At 36.5% G+C, this 25,461-nt stretch overlaps 1 protein-coding gene across 4 annotated transcripts in view; it reads left to right on the forward strand.

Annotated features, from left to right (window-relative positions):
• Positions 1 to 767: 767 nt before the first annotated feature.
• The window catches only part of mid1 (midline 1), a 36,203-nt gene continuing 11,509 nt past the window's right edge, over positions 768 to 25,461 (forward strand). Inside the window, exons 1-2 of one of the 4 annotated variants that reach the window (XM_055215563.2) lie at positions 768 to 872; positions 21,698 to 22,452. In XM_055215563.2, coding sequence (XP_055071538.2) covers positions 21,751 to 22,452 — 702 coding nt within the window. In that variant the 5' untranslated portion in view covers positions 768 to 872; positions 21,698 to 21,750. Of the gene's footprint in view, positions 873 to 7,205; positions 7,226 to 15,447; positions 15,666 to 17,638; positions 17,892 to 21,697; positions 22,453 to 25,461 lie in introns of those variants that run through there. The other 3 variants (XM_073854738.1, XM_055215562.2, XM_055215561.2) reach the window with 3 other exon arrangements.

Raw genomic sequence — 25,461 nt, forward strand, 5'->3', positions numbered from 1 at the left:
TGTATGACATACAGTATAATAAATACAAGAAAAACACATTTTAATTTGTCTGGGATGATCAGTAATGTTCTGTACTCGCTGTAAAGTTCATACACATCTGATTAAAACACATCACTTAAACTGAGTAAGATCTGTAGAGATCATCAAACCAACACAGCATAAACAAAAATCAAAAAGCATACAAATCTGACAAATCTCTAACTACATGTTGTGTGGTAATAATGAATTCATATACAGTATATATCAAAAGAAAAGATTCTTATAATTTGTTCTGTGTCTTTGGCCATCTGCAGAGCTTCTGGAAATGAGTTGACATGAAGATGAATGATAATTATAAAGGGTGAGTCTGTATCATGATACATTGGTTTAAAAAGCAGGGAAATTCCTCTGACCACCTCAATGACTGGGACTGCTGTTTGTAGTGCCTATTTTTCACTTCAACCACTCTTATACAGCACAGTCTATCTTTATGCAGTGATCTTTCTTGTAAACCATGACTATATAGCAGATGTCTTTATTAATTCAGTTTATTCATATTTCCAGCCCAACAAAAAAGACCCCAAACCTGTGAAACACAACACATGAACCTCAGAGACCTCATTGTTCATTGAAAAGTCTTTGAATCCTCAGCAGTGTCTGTTGTGATCTGTAAAACATTAAGGGTTAAGTGTGATGAAGATTACTGGAGTTTCTTTTCCTGTGCTAACCTGTTGTGCAGATGTTCTCCAGAGGTATGTACACTATTATAAACACACCCAGATAATAAGAGAGAGACAGACTACTGCATGTTTACCTGAACAATCACCTCTCTCATGTATTGCCTGCTTTACATCTCATGAGAAATGGATGGACACAGCAGTATGGAGAAGCAGGTAAGAGCCAAGCTGAGGATGATAGAAATGTTTTAGTAGAGAAGATTTTGGGTTTCATTTATTTCTCTTCATTAAAAGTCTATTATTCCTCTCAGATTACTAAAGAAGTTCTTGTTTGGTTGTCTACAGGACCATTGTATTTGTGCTAAAACTGGTTATCCACTTAAAATGCCTAAAACATCTATTATTGTAAATGAATGGGGATACAAAAAAAACTTACATTCCATAAAGAGAACACAATGTTAAATAATCCAGCTGTCATGATGTTTATTTGTTCTGATAGTTTAGGTAATATTTTTTTCTCTGCTGAATTTTCACAACTTGTACATTTCAATATTTAAATACAATAATACTACATATAAAATAGATTTTTATATATGTAGAGCTCGCCCATCAACATTAGAGCGCCCCCTGAGGCTGAATTATGTAAGGACACAAAACCTCTGTCTCACGGTAAGTTGTGTTATAGTCACACAAAGTATTTTGTGTATTTTTCGTGCCTCGTGACATTTTATGCATCGTTTTCTCATTCTATTTTCTTACCATTCTCGTTTGGGGTTGGGGGTTAGAATCACTTTCTGTTACATTTTTAGACATCCTAACCCAAACCCCAACTTCAGACGAGAATACTTTTAAAAGCGGAAGAAAAACATGTAGAAACCAATACATAAAAGTACATCCTAACCCAAACCCCAAATCTAACCCAAACCACAAGTGACAATGATTTAAAAATATGGATAAAAAGAGAAAACAATACATAAAATGACACGAAAAACAAATTCGTGTCACAGACATGAGAAACTATTTATAGAAATGTGTTTTCAACGCATGAAAAAAGCTGAATTTCGTGCCATGGACACAAATAAATTAACCAAATTTGCGTGACTATAACACAAATTTCCGTGAGATCGCGTTGCACAAAAGTGTTCTGTATGTGTTCAGATATTTAAATGTAAAACTATTTAGCACCAGCTGCCATTTTACAGTAAATTTAAAAATACTGTATTTTACTGGTTTAAATAGGATATTTCCCATGATGCAACATTAAAATACATTAAAATACTGTATAACTGTTCTATGGTAAAACACAGTTCATATTACAGTAAAATACTGTGTAACATGCAGAAATCGCTAACATTTTGTATTTTTTGACTATCTGAAGATCTCGTAAGTTTTACCCTCTTCATAGATGAATCACCATAACTGCATTGATTAGTATTTTAATATTTTGCTTTAGAAAGATTCATGTCATTAATTAAAGTGAATGTGCTGTGGGTCTGTTGAGGATGAGACTGTGTTGACTTTGTGTATATGGTTTGGATGTGAGAAATAAGAATGAGTTTGCGGTCAGTAATCACAAATCCCTCCAGGCTGTACAGTCGGCTGTTAATTCATATGACATTGCCAGCTAATTATAAAGCTGTCAGAACAACACAAGTCAACTGATAGTGCATGCACAGAAAAAAATATTAATTAAAGGTCCGTTTTTTCCTGTTCCTGTGAAGGTTTGATTGTGTGTATGATGCGCAATATAACGTGTTCATGTTTCGTGTAAAAAGACACAGTATTTTTCACACAATTTACTTTTCTCTATACCGCTGTCATAATAACGATCTGATGTTTTCCATGTTGTATGAAATCCCTCCTTCAGAAATGCGTAATGAGTTCTGATTGTGTAGCTTGTTTAGTGTGTTGTGTAGCTGTCCAGTGTGTTGTGATCAGTGTTGGGGTAACGCATTACAAGTAATGCGCATTATGTAATAATATTACTTTTCTGAAGTAACGAGTAAAGTAACGCATTACTTTATAAATGTACACATTAATATTTGAGTTACTTTTTAAAAAAAGTAATGCAAGTTACTTTTCAGTTAAATTCATTCAATTAAAAAAATATAATGTACTGAATTAAACTAGAATTAAACACTCTGTGCGGCTGAGCGGGAACAGTTTGAGTCATAAACGGAGATGACAGGCCAGAGCTTGACATTTTTGTGATTATAAAAAACACCTACAAGACCTGAAAGAGATCAAGCCTCAGCCAAGTAAGAAAAAGTAACGCAAAAATAACTTAAAAGTAACGTAAGCATTACTTTCCATGAAAAGTAACTAATGCAATTAGTTACTTTTTTTTGGGAGTAATTTAATATTGTAATGCATTACTTTTAAAAGTAACTTTCCCCAACACTGGTTGTGATTGTGTAGCTGGTCCAGTGTGTTGTGATTGGACAGCAGTTTAGCGCACGTTGTCAGGAAAGGATTGCATTAGTTGCGCAAAAATGTTGTGGGTTATCCCCGGAAACACTGCAATGCACTGTAAGTTGCTTTGGATAAAAGCATTTGCCGAGTACATAAATGTAAATGTGGATAAAGCCCAGTGGCGGTTCTACACGGAGGCCAAGGGTGGCCCGTGCCTCTGTAGACAAGTCCCTGGCCACCCCTGTGGCCACCCCGTGCTGACCAAGTATACATATATTTTGATTTTACACGCGAGCGCCAAAAGCGGAAGTAATCCGACGCATAACGTTCTAAAAGGGCAAATTAGAGCGGCGCACCCTATCACTGTAGCCGCCTCCGGGTGCTGCTCGGCGGGTGTCTCAATTCGTTCCCAATTTTCCGATGTTGAGAATGTGTATGCAGGTTTGGGCACTGGTGAGGACTCTAGCTCACTTGACATTGGGACACTGTTCACTTGTTCTCCTGTGACGTGGCTGCTTAAACGCGGTGATCAGTCACAGCTGTTACTCATCAACAACCGGCAAAACCAACATCTCGCTAACTTTTTAAAGTTTACACATTGTAAAAAGCGCTGTAATTATGCTCTTACATACACGTGCATAAAATTGGAGGAATATAATTAAATGTGTCATATAAAAATGTTTACAATTTAAAATAAATACCATTCCAAATACTGATCAGATTGCGGTCCCCAACTGTCCAGCAATGCGTGTCCACATGCAAACTAAAACAAATGTTTGTCCCCACAAAAGCCTGCACCTCACAAAGTCTATTGAGTAGGCCCGCATGATCCCCGGCTGGGGGGCCCCAGAAAAGAGCCAAGCTCCCCCTTTGCACCCGCACTCACTCTTGTATTAAATAAAGATTTATATGATTGTAAAGTAAAATAAAGTTTATGGGACAGTTTTCCGGAAAGGGATTAGACTAGTCCTAGACTAAAATAAATGTAAGAGCTGTCCAAACTGAAAACAACTTGCAATGCCATATTTTAAAATACACCAGTGCTCTTTGTTTTGCTTCAAAATGCACACAAGTAATGTATTTAGTAAGGCATGTTTGTTAAAACTAGTTATATTTCCTAATTAAACTAAGGCCTAGTCCTGTCTTAAACTAATTCCTATAACTGCACCTATAATCTTTAAATATAATTTCTTGTCGTTTTTTTATGTGCCCCTCTGGTAAAACACTGGCCCCTCCTTGGCCCCCCTAGTGAAATTTGTCTAGAACCGCCACTGATAAAGCCGTAATCTATTATTGACATCAGTATTAATTCAAGTAACTGTGTGCTTTGTGTGAGTAGGATCATTTGTGGGACACAGAGTTGCTGCATGCAGCAGTGCAATTCAAATGATTTACTGTATGGCCTTTTGCTTCACTCTTAAAAATCAGCCAACAAGACAGCTTGTCACCCTTATAAGACAGCTTTGTAAGTTTTACTCTCTATGATCAGAAGCTGATAAAGACTCATCTATCTGGAGGTCTCTGCTCGGTTAACTACTCTGGACTCGTCACAGATGAATCATTATTAGCAGGACTCTTTGTTTTCGAACAGCACATTTAATCCATTAGTGGGAGTTCACTGCATGAAATAACACATGTCCCCCCGCTGCCAGTGTTTCATGCTTATCTGAGCATATGGATTACTAGGAGGGGCACAACTGATGGGAGGCAGAACAACACAACATGACACAACACAACACTCTACTGTACACGCAAGTAAGGTTATTATGTTGGCTTGACAAAGCCAACATACTGTTCTTCGATCTAAGCTTATTATTATTATTATTATTATTCTTCTGGTCCACACTTTTTCTAACAGTAACTCCTCCTAGAGCTTTCAAGCTACACCCACAAAACTTTACAAAACTTTTAAGACTGGTACGTAGATTTATGCTATATCTTTTCTAACTGATGGGACCTACCGAATTCCTAAACGGGGCGCTCAAACACCCCAAATTTTCCATTGACTTAACATTGCGACAAACTTTGACGGGTCATAGCTGCAAGCGAGAAATTTGTAGAAACTTGTGGGTTACCACATTTGAAGAGGCTGGCAGGCTCTGTAAGAACATACATCACATTGGGGTGTAAGTCTCACCCCTGGGGTGTAAGAGGCACCCAAATTTCCCCATTGACTTATAATGGGGCAAGGAACGTGCCCATATAAGGGAATAAAAGCGTCCCAGATGGAATATCTTCACTTTAGAGTGTCGTAGAGACATGGGGGTGGGCTCATTTTACTCAGGCATCCAATCAGTCTCTCTGGATCGTCTCATAGCTGTTAAGCCACGCCCCTAGCAACCATTTTTGGGTACCCTAGCAACATCTCCCATAGACTGCCATTATAAAATGCCCAGATGGATATCTTTGCAGCACAGTGTCACAGAGACATGGGGGTGGGCTCATTTTACTCAGGCATCCAATCAGTCTCTAAGGATTCTTATTGAGGTATTAAGCCACGCCCCTAGCAACCAAATATGAGCACCCTAGCAACATAATAAACAAAGCCTTATATCTCTGGATCCGAACATCATAGAGACATGGGGGTTGGGTCTTTTGGTCATGTTAGCCTTATGCTAGTTTCATGCTAAGTCATACTAGCTTCATGCTAGTTTCATGCTAGCTTCATGCTAATTTCATAATAAATCTTGCTAACTTCATGCTTATTCATGTTAGCATCATGTTAGCTTCATGCAAATTCATGTTAGCATCATGCTAACTTCATGCTAATTCATGTTAGCATCATGCTAGCTTCATGCTAATTTATGTTAGCATCATGCTAGCTTAATGCTAATTCATGTTAGCATCATGTTAGCTTCATGCTAATTAATGTTAGCAACATGCTAACTTCATGCTAATTCATGTTAGGATCATGCTAGCTTCATGCTAATTCACGTTAGCATCATGCTAATTCATGTTAGCATCATGCTAGCTTCATGCTAATTCATGTTAACATCATGTTAGCTTCATGTTAGCATCACGTTAGCTTCATGTTAATTCATGTTAGCATCATGCTAGCTTCATGCTAATTCATGTTAGCATCATGCTACCTTCATGCTAATTCATATTAACATCATGCTAGCTTCATGCTAATTCATGTTAGCATCATGTTAGCTTCATGCTAATTCATATTAGCATCATGCTAGCTTCATGCTAATTCATATTAGCATCATGCTAGCTTCATGCTAATTCATGTTAGCATGATGCTAATTCATGTTAGCATCATGCTAGCTTAATGCTAATTCATGTTAGCATCATGCTAGCTTCATGCTAACTTCATGCTAATTCATGTTAGCATCATGCTAGCTTCATGCTAATTCATGTTAGCATCATGCTAGCTTCATGCTAATTCATATTAGCATCATGCTAGCTTCATGCTAATTCATGTTAGCATCATGCTAGCTTCATGCTAATTCATGTTAGCATCATGCTAGCTTCATGCTAATTCATGTTAGCATCATGCTAGCTTCATGCTAATTCATATTAGCATCATGCTAGCTTCATGCTAATTCATGTTAGCATCATGCTAGCTTCATGCTAATTCATGTTAGCATCATGCTAGCTTCATGCTAATTCATGTTAGCATCATGCTAGCTTCATGTTCATTCATGTTAGCATCATGCTAGCTTCATGCTAATTCATGTTAGCATCATGTTAGCTTCATGCTAATTCATGTTAGCATCATGTTAGCTTCATGCTTATTCATGTTAGCATCATGTTAGCTTCATGCTTATTCATGTTAGCATCATGTTAGCTTCATGCTATTTCATGTTAGCATCACGCTATCTTCATGCTAATCATGCTAACTTGATGCTAGCTTCATGTTAACCATGTTAGCTTCATGCTAGCTTCAGGCTAATCATGCTAGCTTCATGCTAAATCAGGCTAGCTTCATACTTAAACATACTAACAGCCAGATAGCCTACTAAACTATACATCTGTCAAACCTTTTTAAACGTACAGGCTACGCTTTGGCAAGCCAACATAAAGTTTGTCAACAAACTTTTCTATCTAGTTGTGTTTTGTTCTTCATATGCTTCTGTATGAACATCATCTTTGTTTGGCTTCTGAAGGCAGTTGGTTTGTGGACACACAGCATAAGAGTAAATCACAGTAATGTAAGTAACACTAATCTGTGTGTGTGTGTGTCTGTGTGTGATTGTGTGTCTCATTCTGTGGCCTGTTTCATTCATGACCTACTTATTGTATTTGTTGTGGTCAGTACAATGACAGTGTGCATGAGCGGATGAGATCATTTCATTTCCCAACAGAGATCTGACGGGATAAACTGATTATATTTGTTAATGTCTGTTTAGAGATTTTTTATTAACAGGGATTTATGCTACAAATTGGATTTTGGATTTCAAAAACCTGAAAAAGTCATATACAGTGGCAAGAAAAAGTATGTGAACCTTTTGGAATTCTTGCTTTTCTGAGTGTGTTTGTCATTAAATGTGATCTGACTCTTATCCAAGTTAAGGGTATTGACTGGGATTAGACTAGTCCTAGACTAAAATAAATGTAATGTAAATGTCCAACCTGAAAACAACTTGCACTGACATATATCTTAAAAGGACATTTCACAAGACTTTTTTAAGATGTAAAATAAATCTTTGGTGTCCTCAGAGTACATGTGTGAAGTTTTAGCTCAAAATACCATATAGATAATTTATTATAAAATGTTAAAATTGACATTTTGTTGGTGTGTCTTTTAAAATGCAAATGAGCTGATCTCTGCACTAAATGGCAGTGCTGTGGTTGGATAGTGCAGATTAAGGGGCAGTATTATTATAATAATATCTCCTTCTGACATCACAAGGGGGGCCAAATTTCAATGACTTTTTTCACATTCTTGCAGAGAATGGTTTACCAAAACCAAGTTACTGGGTTGATCTTTTTCACATTTTCTAGATTGATAGAAGCACTGGGGACCCAATTATAGCACTTAAACATGAAAAAATCTGGTTTTCATGATATGTCGCCAGTACTTTCAAAATGCACGTTATGTTTTTAGTAAGGCATGTTTGTTAAAACTAGTTTTATTTTCTAATTAAACTAAGGCCTAGTCCTGCCTTAAGCTAATTCTTGCCTGGGAAACCACCCCATAGTGTCTAAAAATAATTACACAAAAATTCAGATCTTTCATGTCTTTATTGAACACACTCATCAACATTCAAAATGGTAGTGGAAAAAAAGTAAGTGAACCCTTAGAATGAATAACTTATAACTAGTCTTTAAAATAACTTTCTAACCCTTTCCAGCTGTATTTAAAGCAACAATTCTTGATGGTAGCTCCTCTGAAAGCTCTTTTTAGCGAGGCGTAGCTCACATAAGCATCGTGTTCTTGTGCAGAGCAAACTCCAAAAGTTTAAGGGGTTTTCTCAGTCAAAGTAGCTGTAGTCCACACCTCCAAACGTATAATCTTTGGTGTGCTAAAACCTGACTCCAATTAGCTTTTTTGAGGTCATTAAAGACATGAAAGATTAGGGACTCTATCATAAACCCAGCGCGACCCAAGTGTCTTTTGCTAGTTTCAACCCGGCGCAATGATCATTTTCACGTTTAGCGCCACGTTGTTTAAATAGCAAATGCATTTGCTCCCATGAGCATTCTGATCTAAAAATGAGATGTGTTCAGTCGCATTGTTGGCGCGTTCCTATTTTGAGGAAACTAAAATAGACTACACCATTGACCAACTAAAACCTGCTCCAAAGTCTAAAGTCAATGGCGCAGTATGTTTTTTTGTTATTTAAAGAGCGTGTTAGTAATTATGCGCCTATAAACGGGACGACAACGCAGCTTTGCTTGTTACATACACGAATGCGCAGCAGCACAAAACAATTTTAAATATGAAAAATTAAAGGATTAAATGTAAAAGATTATTATTGTGTATCTTGGACATAAATGAGGACCGAATATGAGACATTAGAAGGCGTAAAGAGCTGCTTCACCTGTAGCCTGGTAAGTAAATAAGTGCTTTGCTTTAAACAAATGCATCTATTTTTAAATGTTTTTTAAATGCTACCTCACGGATTTATTGTATATGATGACACTGTACGTGTGGATATGGTGAGATGAGAAACATTTTAAGTAATGCTTTTTAAAAATCCCATGGCGCTGTCTGAGTGCTGAAACTGCTCTCCGCACGTTTGTAAATTCTTTATCTCTTGTTTGTAGTTTTAGAGTACAAACCTTTTCTTGCATATTTGCAAATTATTTTATGAGATTACAATGATTATGTAGGATATCAATACATTTACAGCTATTCAAAGCCTGCTTTTTTACTTCCATGACTGTAAGAAAATGTATTTTAAAGGTTTTAATCCAAAACATAAAAATTTCAATAAAAATGAAGACACATTTTTAACATTATTCTTAAACTGGTGGTCTTCTTTCTCCACTTAGTTTTTCAGTTTACAAAGTCCGTCATCTAAATAGGGATTAGACATAGCGCCAGCGCAACTGGCTTTTAAAGGAGATGAGAGATGAGACTCTCATTGGTTTATTGCATGTTACGCCCAAAACACACCTATTACTCATTACGAGAATAGGAACAACCCTTTTAGACTGTATGCAAACCATTTTTCCCGTCGTTAAATTAGCAAAAGTGGCATCGGACATGCCCGTTTAGACCGTGCGCTGTAGATAATGTGCTTAGATCGTTAAAATAGGGCCCTAGATTTTTTGTGTAAAGTAATTATATTTGGAAACATTATGTTTGTCAATACCCTTGACTCAAATAAAAGATCACTTTTTATGACAAATTTATTCAGAAAACCATGAAATTCCAAAAGGTTCACATACGTTTTCTTGCCACTGTACTGTATATGTCTGTAGTGAATATAGATTTCATAAAAGTCAATCACAAAGCAGATAATTTAGAGATTCATTGATTTAAAGTTGTGAGATCTCTTGTTGATCCAGGCCAACGTGAACACACTTTCATTCTGTCGTTTCTCATCTCATGTATGATATAAACATGTAATCTAATTACACATGATCAAACTCTTTCAGTTATAAACACATTTGTTTTTCCATATAAGATTATGTTAAAAGATAGCACATTTATGTCAGACATTGTAATATCTGAGACTCTGGAAAGATTGTCTCTTTCGTTTGGCAGTAAAATTCAGTAAATGAGTTTAACATGCTGTCATTCAAAAGAGCGTATCGAGTTCAATAACACATTCTGAACCTGATGTTGACAACCACTGAATCTGAGTGACTTTAAAACAATATCATCCTTATTCACTTTCATTTGCAAGTGATGGTGGATTTTACAATAACTTTCATAATGAAGAAGGACAGGAAATTCATGAAAGCAGATAACGTTGATTTTTTATAATAAAGTTTGCTAAATGTTTAAATGTCAGATTAAAGTCAAAAGTTATATTCAGTCTGAAGTGAGATTTAAAGTTGATTGTATTTCTTGCTTCTTGAATGGTTAAGTTTTGTCTAGTTGCTTGGGTTTGGTTCATCAGGTTCATGGATGTAGTTGCTAAGCTGTTGCTAAGTAGCTGTTTTGCGACTTTTAGTTTTTGGGATAATATGATCATCTCATACAGGAAAATATTTGCCTTTCTTTCTCAAAGCCTTTATTGTATCAGCCCAGTACCGTAAATAAACTCGACTTCATTTCCAGTTGTTGGACTGTGTTCCCCAACTGCTGGAAAAATCCAGATTTTCAGATTGGAACCGCTGGTTTTGGATTTGGACCATGAATGTAACCTGAAGATGAAAAGATGCTGGCAGAAATCCATAATCCATCTCTGTGTCAGATCATTGTTGAGTCTTGTGAGTTGGTAAAATCATCTGTCACACGTCCAGTTGCCTTGTGTCAATACCACAATTAAAAACCAGTTGCTTTGACTTCAGTCTTCCCCAGAGGCGGCAAGAGATCAGCCAGGGAATTTTCCAAGAGTCTCGAGTTTTTCACAAGTGCCAAGATGTGTGACAGATGCCAGCAGAGCTCTATGGCAACAGAGGACTTAAGCATGCAGTGCATTTAAAGCGACAGTACACCTTTAAACAAACGTGTCCTTGTGCACCCTCACGTCTCTCGCGCTGTATTATTTTTGTTTCTTCTACAAAAGATGCTGAATGTTTTCATGCGTGATGATTTACAACATCAGTTACATCTTAAATTATTTAGTAAGACTCTGCTGTACATGGCATGAGATTTTGTGAATGCATTCTGGGAACACGTTTCTCATTGCTATTGAAGTTGACAACTCACCATGGCATCCTCTGAGGTATCTTTTCATGGCCTGTTTTAAAGTGAATACCGTCTCACATGATTACCATGCAAATGAGTGCTGGAAATAAGAGACCATTATTCGGCTATACAACCCCTGCGATGTCAAATCCTCTCGATGTTGTTTCTATACCTTTGTTGTAATTAGTAAACGTCTATGACCGCAGTCAACCTCTCCTGGATGTCTTTCTTTGAGTGCCAGCCTGACTGGACGAGGATAATGTTTACCTCGAATGTATCCAAGGACCGAGCTAATGATTCCAGACACTGAAAGAAAACAAAAGACCCCGATCTTGAGACGGGGCTGACTGTTGAAATCATTTGGATAAGATCTCACTTCCGTACAGGGTCGATTTGCCAATAGCACTAAAAAAGGAAAATCTCAGATTTTACATCTGGTTCTTAGTGAAAGGTGCTAGAAGGACCAATGCATTACATCTTAAATCATAAATGCTGGACATTATACTGGTAAGAAGTTTAATATCATGTTTTATCTATTTATGAACAGATACCATTGTTTATTATTACATTTGAAAATGTGCTCATCTGTGCTAAACTTGTGTTGTTGCTGTGGTTGCTAAGTGGTTGCTAGGTTGTTTACTGAGTCTAAAGAGCACAGGAAACTAGAATAAAATAGTTAGCAGAACTAGAAATTGTTTATATTAATGTTGCTCATATCTCTAAGTTTATGATGTAGCATAAACTAGAAACTTAAAGTTGCAGACTTTCTGTTTGGTTTCTCTGTCTCCCATCACTCTCAGCAGATCTTTGGCTTGATGTTCACATCACAAGTTAGTTTCACTCTTTCTGTCCTTTATACTGTTTTTTTGGGACAGAATAATGCCTGATAGAGAAAAATGCAGAATGTGGGCAGAGATCCCGCTCCTGAGTTCGGCTCATGTGTGTAACAGAGATTATCAGACTTCATCTTGTGGGTATCAATCGCATTCCAGCTAAAGGGCTGCTGAAGCGATTCATTTGATAAACGCTAATAACTAACCTGGGAAAGTATGAAGATACACTGAGTTGTTACTGCCGAACGCGTCTGGAAACTCACATTCCTGCATTCTTCAGGTTTACCACAGACATTGACTTTACACCACCAAATGTATTTCCAAGACGCAGTCACACACGAACTACACTAAAACAGTCTTTATACAAAGCAGAACTAACATTTGTTTAGAGATCCTCTGGAGAACATCCACATCCAGAGATATTCGATTGCATATCAAATGGTAAAATACAGCGTGTTCAGTGTTAAATGGGGTGTTTTTTAAGCAATGGGCTTTTTTGGCCCTGTGAAAGTTTAGAAAATAAACTTTTTAAATATAAACTAAAGTCATTTTATTTTTGTGCTTTATAATGTAAAGAAGATTCTGTAAAAATAAAACTTTCATATCTTTAATATTGACTGAGTAAGATCACGCAGAGACTGAAATCATTGAGTGAAATCAAACTTTGATGCTCAAAGTCTTATCATTTAATTAAAAGACTTTAGTCTGAATTTCACAGTGTGCAACAATGAATATACTGTACAGTTTTCTGAAACAATGTCACTTCCACCGAGTCTTTTTTTGTGTGATCCCTTTTTCAAACTTTAGTTAGTATGTAATGTTTCTGTTATAGAGCATAAATAATACCTGTAAAGCAAGGCTATGAATTGGTTCAAGGAAATTAAAACCATGCAGAGACTTTTGATGTTTTGCAAAGAACAGAAACGAAAACAGAAACTTTCACAAAAATATATAGGTTCCGGTACAGAACCGTTTATTTAAAATAATGGTAACCGGTTAATACCATAATTTTTTGTTCTTTGACAAGATTTCTGTGCAATACTCGATGAAGTTCACTTCCGGTCATTGTTGACTCAAAGAAATGAGAAGCTTGCCACCATCGAGTAGCTTACTCAAGCAAGCCCAAGTCTCTAATGCTCAATCCTAAGAGGGAAATATCTACCAAGTATCTCAAGATGTTTGTTTTTTACTAATTAGTGGTGTAACGGATCGCAGTTGATCCGTGATCTGTACAGATCCGACCCATGGTTCGGCTAACATGTGATTCACAGATTAATACGCAAATTTAAATAGGGTGAAAGTCGATCATTTGCACGTGTTTCAAAGGCTTGCAAATGTTAACACTTAAGTGATTTTAAACAATTTCGCTGCAAAAAGGCGCTAAAGTGATCAATTTTCTTTAGGCACAGACACACATGCAGTTGAATGTGGCTGGTCCGACTCCAATCAAACGTGATTATCCCTTCAAAGATCAGAACTCTTGATGTATAAACTTGAGAGAGAGTTGCGCTACTGTCTCTCATACTGTACATTTGGTTAATAAAACACTGAAAAACAACCTAATTTTCACTTTATGCGGAGCGACTGTTCTTCCGAAAGCGCCGTTTGAAATTCGTCCTTTGTCTGTGTGTGCGTGCGTGTTTAAGTGCACTCAAAAGTGCATACATGGAGAGACGCATTTCAAAAAGCAAGCGAACAATCTTTCTGTTCTTGACAGGACACATACAAACATAATGATCTCGAAATACCACAGTATTCTCTTTCTAATAAAAACATTTGTTTAAGTTGTTTGCCAATAAACAACATTTCTTAACTTTCTAACACCGCTGCAACCTGAATGCTCGCCATTGTGTTAGGGGCGGGGCCATGCTGGGTGGCTTTAATGCATCATCTAGTCGTCGTTTTAGCTCCGCCCAAATAATCCTGAACAGAAATTTGGAAAAACTGTTTAACGGTGTAACTCCACAAATCAATACTAAATAGTTCACAGTCTTTGTTTCAGCAATACATTTATAATGTGTTTAGAAACAATTCTCTGACACTTGTTACTCACAGCTAATACTGTTGTATATGTTGAAAATGTATATTATTCTAATTTGATTTAATTTAATTAACATATTTACAAAATATGTTTGCAGTTACACTAATGAGGTCATAGTCATGAATATTTAATAAAAACAAAAAATCTATCTTGTTTTGTTGTGTTACTTGCGTCCCTGCATGTGGGGTTGAACGTAACAATTCACTACTTATGTTTACAGTAAAAATTATACTGAAGTCGTTTTACATTTTTACAAAATTACACCTGGTATTGATCGACCACACTTGTGTTATTGACCACAGCAAAAAATAAATCTCTGTCTAACATTATCTTTTAAAATTAAGTTTTTCTGAAAAATGGTACTTTCATCTCCCCTATTATAACTAGTACTATTAAACTACATTTTAGTTATGGTGAAAACGACCGAAACTGAGGTGATGAGCCAGATGTAATCATTTGTTTGTTAAACATTGTTAAAAATATTTGTCTAACAATAAATAATAACAATATATTTCTCTTTATAGATTTTATTCAATATTATTGTCAGGTAATACAGTTGAATGTGTTGTTAGATGGAGAAACCCAAGATGATCTGTCAACTTAATTCTCAACACACTTCTCACAGTCAAGAAGATCCACAGATGTGCTTTCATTCATTGTGTTTAAGTCAGTCAATGTGATTATGAGAGGAACTCGATCACCACATCTGTTATTTTCACCCTGATAAGAGATTAAACTCTCGACATGAACTGACAACCATGAGATGAAGTTAAAGTCGTTTTCTCAGCTGTAATAATGTGTTGTGCAGCATAATGTACGACTCTGGCCTACATCCCAAACATGTGCAAGAGCAAACATATGCAAGCATTCAACACCATTATAAACTCAGTTTATGCTATTGTGTGTGTCATTGTATAATCTGAATAAGATGACGAGTAAATAAGGACATCCTCGGCCAGAGCTTTCATATGGCTTGAAAACATTTCATGCTTGTTTATTTGGGGACTTACTTGACAGATGTGGTCTTTGTGATCCGCTGTTGTAAAAGAAATCCTTTTGTGCTTCACAGAGCGTATGGGAATGACATGAAGAAACATGATTTTTTTATTTTAGCACAAAGTATCCTTTTAATTTGTACATTCAAATAAGAGTGTTTGATGTGTTGAGTGTCACACACACACACAGATCTGTACGGCCCACCCCTGATCTCTCATTGGTTTAGTTGCCGGTCAGCAGCCCACAGCAGTTGGTACGAGTTTTCTATTGACAGTACAGAAAGAGTGAATCATGTGCTGCGTCCCATTGGCTGAGAGAGCGAGAAGAGGGGCAGAAACTGAAAAACTGAGAGAAATAAAGCAGCTGTACTTCTCTAGCAGAGCTCTTTGACAAGCTGAGCGCTTGAGGATCGACTGTAACTCAATCTGATACTGTAACTGTTCGCTTCTGCTGCTGCATTCAACATGTTGCAGGTAAGAAGAACCATTCTGCATCGCCTCACCTGTTTCATGTATTTGACTTTTTTGTGCAACTTTAAGCGTACAGATGCACAGTTTAGTGGGACGGCCCCAAGGCTCCTCTATTCTGTTTTGCTGTTTGATGTGATTTAAACTGGGAGTGACTTTACAGATTCAGCATTTCTGAGGTCTGTGAAAGTAATAAGTGAGAAAGAGCCAGAAGATCAATCTGTCATCAGTTCCATGAGTCAATCTTCCGTAGCTGTTGCCAGCTGGTGGTAAGAAAACTTTTTAGTGGCCATGTGAACACAGCGCCTCTGATGTTTGGGGTAAAGTTGATATTAGGACATTACGGTTTCTCTAATAACTACCACTAGATGTCACTGGTAAAATAGCATTCCTGATCTCCAACATCACTCCACGGCACACCTTTATATAAGCATGCATTCAGATGAGGGATTCTGTGCAGTTTTCAACATGCATATTATACGGTAAATAAAATGTTTAAAATACAAATGCATGCTTCCAAAATAAACTTATAAATGCATCAAAACATAAAAGTTGCATGTGTCACGTTTGCTTAGAGGAAATCTTGCTTGTCTGATTCACTTTGTTATTTCATTTTGTCAGACAGTTTCAAGTTTTAAGTGTGGTGTTAGTGTCCAAACAGCTGCCGTAAACTAAAAATCCATCTAAAGCAGAAACACAGCTTTTATACATCTGAGTAAAATATTAGAAATCTCTTTCTGGTGAGGTCAACATCTGTAATGCAAAAAGCGCCTGTTTTCATTTATCTCCAAAGAAACCTTCTGTTGTGTTGATCATCTCCAGAGATGCCCAGCCTGTGTTTCTGGAATGAGAGCAGCGCTGTGTAAATGTAGGGCAGGACGAGCGAGAGAATCTGCCAATAATCACTAGGATGTCTGTTCAGAGATCAGAAAGATCAGATCTAGTTTAATCTCTCATTAGTTTCGTGAGATTATCGTCACTCTGAATGGTTTTGTGTGGAGGCTGTGGATGGGCTGCATGGAGAAAAGCACAGGCGTCTTTCACAACATTATCAGAAGATTTGGGTTGGTTGAGGTCATCTATTGTGGAGTATTGTGTGCCAGCAGGGATTTTTTAATGCAGAGCACACAACATTACTTTATGTGGAGTCATCGATGTGTTGTTTATCAGAGATACATCAGGCACAAAACTTCATGGCAATGGAATGATGTCACTTTTTATTTGAAACATGCAAAACATTCACTCGGTTAAAAATTACATGTTCAATTACAGAGCATTGTAGTGAGTTGTACTGCACTGAATTATGCTGATTTAAATAAAAAAAGTACACTGTAATGCTTTTGTTGTACATTTAAAGAACAATGATGTTGCCAGACAGTCATGCACTGTTCATTGCTAAACGGCTGTGCCACGTCATTTTAGAGAAGATGTAAATCTACAGTGATGTGTAGAAATGACCATTTTACAGTAAATACAGTTGAACTATTTAAAGGGATAGTTCACCCAAACATGAAAATTCTAAACCTGAATTTTTTTGATAACCACAAAAGAAGATATTTTAATAAATGGTAAGCACACGGCTAATTGTAACCATTGACTTCCATAGTAAAAAAAACAAATACGATGGAGTACTACCGTCAACATCAGTGTGCTTACCACCATTTATCAAAATGTAATCCATAGCACGTGCAATGAAGCCAAATCTAAAAATACAGGATTAACCTCTTAAATCTAAATTTAACCTCTAAGTCTATTCGTGGCAGGGTTTGTTTAAAGAGTTACAGTGAAAATAAAGCGCTTGTTCGTCCTGCGTTAGTGAAGTTAGTATGAATGTCAGATGAGATCCGATGTAAATATTTATTCTCACTGCTACACTTCCCATCTGTTTTGCTGGGCTTTGTCCCGTGTGTTTAATTCCCCGGTGAAAAGCCCAGATAACAGCAGCATTGTACCACACTGAAGAAGAGAGAGAGAGAGAGAGAGAGAGAGAGAGAGATGACATACAGTAGACAGTGTCTCTCGCTCACTCTCTCTCTCTCTCTTTCTGAGGTGGAGTTTGAGTTTCCAGGAATTATCGGGCAGTTTTTCCTGTTGTGCTCAGTTTTCCTCACAGTCTCTGTGTGTGTCTGTGATGGTTTTGGATTATTTGGGACTGCGTCATCTGGATTTCTTGTCCTGACACAATCGGCCGGTAAAATGGCTCTGAAGTGCGAAGCCATGCGGGATCCATCGGTGGGTGAATCTGAATCTGAACTTGATACATGAATCTGATTCTGTCTATGTGTGCATCTAACTTATGAGTGCAAGTGTTTGCTTATTTCTCTCTGGGGGTTTTTCTTTATTTTATTTCTTCTTTATTCATTTCTTTGGGGCTTGTTTTCTGCCAAATGTTGATTCTGGAAGATGATCTGGAGTGTATTTTATTTTTTAGGTTACATACTGTGGTGTGATTTTGCCAGTGTTCCTTTTACTGGACTGAAAATAATTGTAATGAATTTACAAGATTATGATAAACTGATTGAACTGACCTATATGTATTTAGAATAAAAGCATTATTTTTTCACTACACTGTTGAAAATCTCTGTAGAAATGACAGCAGTTTGCCAGTAACTTACCGTACAGTAGATTAAAATTGAAGTTATTTACCGGCAACAGATAAATGAATATTAAACATTAACAGGACTTTATCTTTGCAGGGAAAACTACTGAATAAAATAACAGCGTGCAAAAGCGTTTCTGGGAGACCAAAAACGAAAAAATATTGATGACGACTTCTGGTTCCCAGAATGCCTTGCATGAGGCTGTTATTTTTTTAGTTTTATTCTGTAAAGACAAAGACTTATTAATATTTAATGTTATTTTTTTCTTTAAAAAAACTGTTGCTAATAAATGCGATATACTGTATATATATATATACTGTAGATATCTACAGTAAGTTACTGGAAAACTGCTGCATATCTACAGCAATTTGTTTACAGTTTATAATATATTTTTGGCAGGGTTGGATAAACTTACAAAGGCGTTTACAGTGCCTATCAAGTTTCCAACAGACATACAGGTTCAGAGCAGCTACATGTGTTCATGTTTTAAGCCCTGGGGAACTGACATCATACATCCACTTACATTACCAAAAACTAGTTTGCAAAACTAGGTCAGAATAGTGAGGTTTGTGATAAAAACTCTTGTATATTTTGTTTGTGGATTGGATGTCATCAACATTATTTGTATCCAGGATATCCTTTGGTTTGATACTTTGTTATTACATGCAGTCACATTTATAAATTTATCATTGTATTGTTGGAGATGGCTATTTGCCATTTGTACACCTTTTAGGGTGGTTTCCCGGACAGGGATTAGCTTAAGCCAGGACTAGGCCTTAGTTTAGGAAATATAGTTATAACAAACACACCTACTAAAAATATTACTTGTGTGCATTTTGGGGCAAAACAAAGGGCACTGATGTATTTTAAGATATGTCAGTGCATTTATTAGTGTTTAGGACTAGTCTAATCCCTGTCCGGGAAACCGCCCGAATAAGTATTAATATATTAATATGAAAGAATTGCCCTTTTGTTTCTTGATATATTTGAGGTAGCAGTAGTTCAGTGGATGTGTCAGCAGTGATTATTGTATCTTCATACAGCTTCAAAGACTGCAGTGAAGTAATGAACTTCAACATCTTTCACACGCAGAGAGTTCACTCAATTAATGCTGATGGACAGAATCTGTCTGATCACATCTGTGCTGTTGGACGTGTCACAAACAAAGCTTCAGTGTATTCGCAGGAGTTATGACCGAAGCCTTCTGCTTGAATGAGCTGTCAAACCAATGAGACGCTCTCTGAAACAATTATATGTCGAACTAACACTAACTGTTATACCAGTGGTTTTCAAACTGGGGGCCACGAGATGGTGCCAGGGGGGCCCAGTTTTATGACATTTTATGAAATACATTAATTTATCATGAATTCTGTGTAATTAAACCTAAAAAAAATAAGGCTACTAACCAAAAGCACTACTTTTTGTATAATTTAATGGTTTATTTTATATAAATGTTGAGTTTTAGAACAGTTTTTTTTGTCACAAATTGTCTTTGGGGGGCCGCGTAGGAATGCACCATACACAAGGGGGGCCGCACACTGAAAAAGTTTGGGAACCACTGTGTTATACGATCTATAAAATGTTTTAATGCACACAAACAGTCAAAAGGTGCAACACGTAATTTAATGTTTTGCCTAATTTGGATAATTTATTCCATACATTAAGATTAGATAATCATGATTGAAAATTTGATTTTGTGAACTCCTACAATGTTTGTCAGAGCGTCACTTGAATCATGTTCAGATTGATCTGCTGTTTAACTTTAGCAGTATTTCAAACAGTACAATGTCAGGTGGATTTGGTAACAGTGCTTATTACTCGTGTATTACCGGTGTTACAAATAATATTCATTTAAAACCTCCGAACCAGTACTTTCAACCCTTGAACCATTTAGGGTGGGACCAGGTGCAGTTACACAAAAAAGGTGCTTGAAAATTCTTCAGCAATGCCATTATGGGACCATTTAGCCAAAAGTTGTTCTTCTGTGGCATTGTGAAACACATTTATTTTTAAGACTTTTTAAGGCCACTACACACATCTAGTCTTAGTTTATACTTTAGGTCTAGACATTTATCTTTAAACCTTTAACTGCTTCCACTCTTTTAAGTGTGTGTGTGGGGGGGACTCTTTTAAAGAAGACACTTTTAAGTTTTTTAGAAAGTTGTGAATATTAAATAAAAAATAATTAAAATAATACAATAATGTATGTATTTTATATAAAAAAAAAAACATAAAAACGAAAATGGTTTACACCCAAAATGCTAATAAAATAAAGCCACGTCTCAACTTATTCTGAACCAAATTAAAAATCAGACTTTTAGTGGTTTTACCAACAAAGGTGACTAGGTGTCAACGGTTAGCTGCATATCTCGTCACCAATGAATAAATTACTGTCACTGCATTATTATTAATGTAAAAAGGTTTAGAAATATGAGAACAACATTCCAATGCTTTTCAATGATATTAAGGTTGTCAAGGTTTTTTAGATTCATAGATTCATATAAAGATAATTAGAATTATGAATTTATAAGAATTCATATGTATTCCTACACGGTCAGTGACATTTAACAATATGACTGTCACTATACAATTTTAATCATCAGATGGCCTTGAAATCTAAAAACTGCATTCTTAGAGCTTTTCAACTAAATATAGTTTGTCAATATTATTTCAGGTTTATAGGATATAATAATGAATATGTAATAACACCTTGGGCCCACCTGTTGGCTTGTGACATTTTAGAAAATTAATCTTACTACGTCATTTTTTGCAACATGGTGATGAAATATGAAAACTACATTCTTAGAGCTTTCCAACGATATATAGTTTGTCAAGATTAGTGCAGGTTTAGACTAAGATATTATTCTTTTGCAGTTTTTTTGCAGACGCTAGGACACATTTCTCAATGCTTGGGTCACTTTTGCAGAACTCTTCACACAGTTCTCCTAACAAACTTTCAGCTTGGCAAAGCAGTTAATTTTACATTCAAAATTCACTACAACTACCAAAACACTTTATTCAGGTCTCAAATTAACTAATTCTTCCAAAACACTGGAAAACCGTTTTGAAAACAGTGTGTAAGCATGTGCAAATTGCCATGTACGTACAAAGAGTTTTGGCAGTAAGTGAGAAAAGAATTCATGAAATTTGAGAGATGTAGTCATTGAATGCATTTTGTGCCAAAGCAATGATAACTGATCCTCAGTTTATCCCACATAGACTTCTGTTGTGATCACTGTATGAAGAGTGACCTAAGTATTGAGAAATGTGTCCTAGTGTCTGTAAAAATTGTAAATATGTAATGCCAAACATCCCACCTCTGGGACAGTAATAGTTAAAGGCCACAGATGTCACACTACCAAATATTTGGACTCTCTTATAATGAAGGAGGCTTCCAATTTATCATTTTGTTCTGTCTGACTTTTCATTGGTTTGTAGACGGCTAAACAGCTTCCCTGGATTTCGCTGACATCGCCATTGTTTGACTAAAGATGGACACACTAGAGTCTGAGCTGACCTGCCCAATCTGTCTGGAGCTTTTTGAAGACCCTCTACTGCTGCCCTGCGCCCACAGTCTGTGCTTCAACTGCGCCCACCGCATCCTGGTGTCCCACTGCACATCACTGGACGAGTCTTCCAAACCGTTCTCCGCTTTCCAGTGTCCCACCTGCCGCTATGTCATCACCCTCGACCAGCAGGGCCTAGACGGACTAAAGCGCAACGTCACTCTGCAAAACATAATCGACCGCTTCCAGAAGGCCTCCCTGAGCGGACCCAACTCCCCGAACGAAACCCGCCGCTGCACCCCATCTCGCAACTACCGCGACCAGTTCCCGTCAGGCCTGGATGAAGGCACGGCCATGAGTTCCCCGTGCGAGCCAGTCCAATGCCAGTTCTGTGAGCAGGACCCGCCGCAGGACGCCGTGAAGACTTGCGTCACCTGCGAGGTGTCGTACTGCCAGGAATGTTTAAGGGCGACGCACCCCAACAAGAAGCCCTTCACGGGGCACCGGCTGACGGAGCCTCTGCCGGACTCACGCCTCAGAGGTCTGGCCTGTCCGGAGCACAGCGAGGAAAAGGTCAACATGTACTGCATCACCGACGAACAGCTCATTTGTTCACTGTGCAAACTGGTGGGACATCACCGCGAGCATCAGGTGTCGGCATTAGGAGAGAGATATGACAAGCTAAAGGTAAGGGATGTTGGTAGAGTTTACCAAGCTGAAAGCATGTACCAACTTGCTGCTTTGCTTGCTTTGTTTTAAAGTTAAACATTAATGTCTTTTATTATATTGCTGCTGATTTATAAAAGAAATACGCCACTTGAGGTTCTATGTTAGTTAGACTTTACCTCAGTTAAAGGGTTAGTTCACCTCAAAATAATTTTTTTTTCATAAATCACTTACCCCTGTGTCGTTCTAAACCACCAAGTGAAAGACTTCGCCAAACGGGTTCATGTGCCATCAGAAGTTCAATAACAATATTATGAAGCGACAATAACACCTTTGTGCACAAAGAAAACAAAACAATGTTTGCATAATGGCTTAAATAAAAAAGGGAAAAACTAAAAACAAAGGCAACTACGTTAGCAGGTGACGTCAAGCAGCATGCACCACAGTCTGCTCGCGGACACACATAATATTATTATCTTTTCATCAAAAATATCTACAAATATGTTCTGAAGACAATTGAAGGACTTGGTGGTTTAGAACGACACAGTTGTAAGTAGTTTATGATAAAATTGTCATTTTTGGGTGAACTAACGCTTTAAAGGTGCAGTGTGTAGATTTTAGCAGCATCTAGCAGTGAGATTGTGAATTGCAACCAACGGCTCAGTCTACCGTTCACCAAAACACATAGAGAGGCTACGGTAGCCATCACTGGACAAACATGCTTGTTTTCTAAGACAAAAAACAGTAATGACAAAACACACTTTGTAGAGCAGTTTGTCCATTTAGGGCTACTGTAGAAACATGGCCGCACAAAATGGCGACTTCTATGTAAGGGGACCCACGGTGTATGTAGATAAAACGGCTCATTGTAAGGTAATAAAAACAATACAGTTTATTATGTAAGGTCTTTATACACCACTGATAATATAGTTATGTAGATTATATTTCATTGCTGTCATTAAATCATCCTAAAAGTTATACACTGCACCTTTAAGGGTTGGCTAGGAAAATTGTATTACAGTAATGAGATTCTGATAAGAATGTCTCCAATGAGGATTTCCAAAAAATAAAATGTCCAGATGCATTACAGTAAAGGGAGTTTAAGGGGAGAATATGATGAATTGTCACAAAAATAACAGCCCAGTGAAACATACAAATCATAGTTTAAAAAAGGGTTTATTTATTTTATGGCTTTTGCAGAATGTAACGTCATTTCTTTTGATTTCTTTCTGAATGTCTGTATTCAGCACTGTGACTTTAACCTTACAAGCAAAGTCACTGAAATATACTAACATTAACATCTCACAAACAAATACACAAACACACAAATACACATGCTCATCTGTTCCTCACTGTTGACCTCTTGCTATAGGCTACAGAATGATTCATGTATTCAGTGATGCATACAGATTTTGTGCTGTTGGTGAAGTATGAAGATGCTCTACAGCTAGTCAGGGAATCCAGAAAGTATTTTTCGTGCCATTTTGCCAGTAATACTGTAATTAATGTTAAGATTGACTTCCTGATTTACTGCAGAGCCATTTTAGTTTCAAGTGGGGCTGTCAAAAGATTAATCGCGATTAATCGCATACAAAATAAAAGTTTGTGTTTGCATAATGTATTTGTGTGTGTGTATTGTTTGTAATCATTATGTACATATAAATACACACATACATGTATAAATGTAAGAAAGCTTTCATTTATGTATATTTTCACTGCAAAAAATGACTTTCTTACTTAGTATTTTTGTCTTGTTTTCAGTAGAAATATCTAAAAATTCTTAAATTAAGATGCTTTTTCTTGATGAGCAAAATGACCTGAGTAAATAAGTCTAGTTTTAAGACAAATAATATACAATTTAATTGAAATTGTTCTTAAAACAAGCAAAATTATCTGCCATTGGGGTAAGAAAAAAAATTGTGAAATAAGATTTATTTTTTCTTAAACGCTTAATTCAAGTAAAAATTTCTCACCCCATTGGCAGATATTTTTGCTTGTTTTAAGCACAAATTCACTTAAATTGTATATTTTTTGTCTAAAAACTAGTATTATTTTCTTAGATCATTTTGCTCATCAAGAAAATACATCTTGATTTAAGAATTTTTAGATATTTCTACTGAAAACAAGAAAAAAATACTAAGTAAGAAAGTCATTTTTTGCGGTGTTTTATATCATATAAAATATATCAAAATCTAAATAAAAAATATATATACACACATGTAAATGTTTCTTAAATATATACATGCATATGTGTGTGTATTTACATATACAAAATAATTAGACACAGTGCACACACATATATTATGCAAAAACTTTTATTTTGTATGTGATTAATCGCGATTAATCTTTTGACAGCCCTAGTTTCATGTCTTGCACAGCACATGATAATCTGTTTACAGATTTAATAGTAATTTATTTCTGTTCTTTTGGTATGTCAGGTGTAAATACTTTACAGTGTGTCTTTACTAAACTATATTACTGCTATGATAGATATTTTATATTCAGTATAGCTGAATGGCAGCCTATTTAAATAAATACATCATAGGGTTATTCATCACTGGAGTCTGAGATAATGGTAAGATTTACCCATCTGGTTATTTTCTTCATGTCAGGACCTGGTCATTTTCTCTTCTCGATATGCATTTGCTATGTTGTATCATAGTTAAAACCAAAACTGTTGAATTAATTTATGAAGTATTCTTCTTGACCTTAACATCTGTAAAAGACTGATAAAAGGGAAAATCTAACATTGTCGGGACAGACAGAGAATTTTATAATCAGTGAAAAGTAAACGGCCCTTGGATAAACTTTGAGTGTTGGCTTGATAAAGCGTTGCCTGAATGTTAGTCTGAAGGTTATATAAGCATCATGATTGAATACATTGAAGACGGATATGAAGTGATGATTTCTGTTTTAGAAAATATTTATGGTTGCTAAGTTTTGGAAAATGGTTTCTAGTTGCTAATGTTTGCTGGTTGTATAAAAGGCTGCAGAGCAGTTGCTGATATTTTTTGTGTGGTTACAAAGTGG

This window comes from Misgurnus anguillicaudatus, chromosome 17 (genome assembly GCF_027580225.2).
Source record: "Misgurnus anguillicaudatus chromosome 17, ASM2758022v2, whole genome shotgun sequence".
NCBI lineage: Eukaryota > Metazoa > Chordata > Actinopteri > Cypriniformes > Cobitidae > Misgurnus > Misgurnus anguillicaudatus.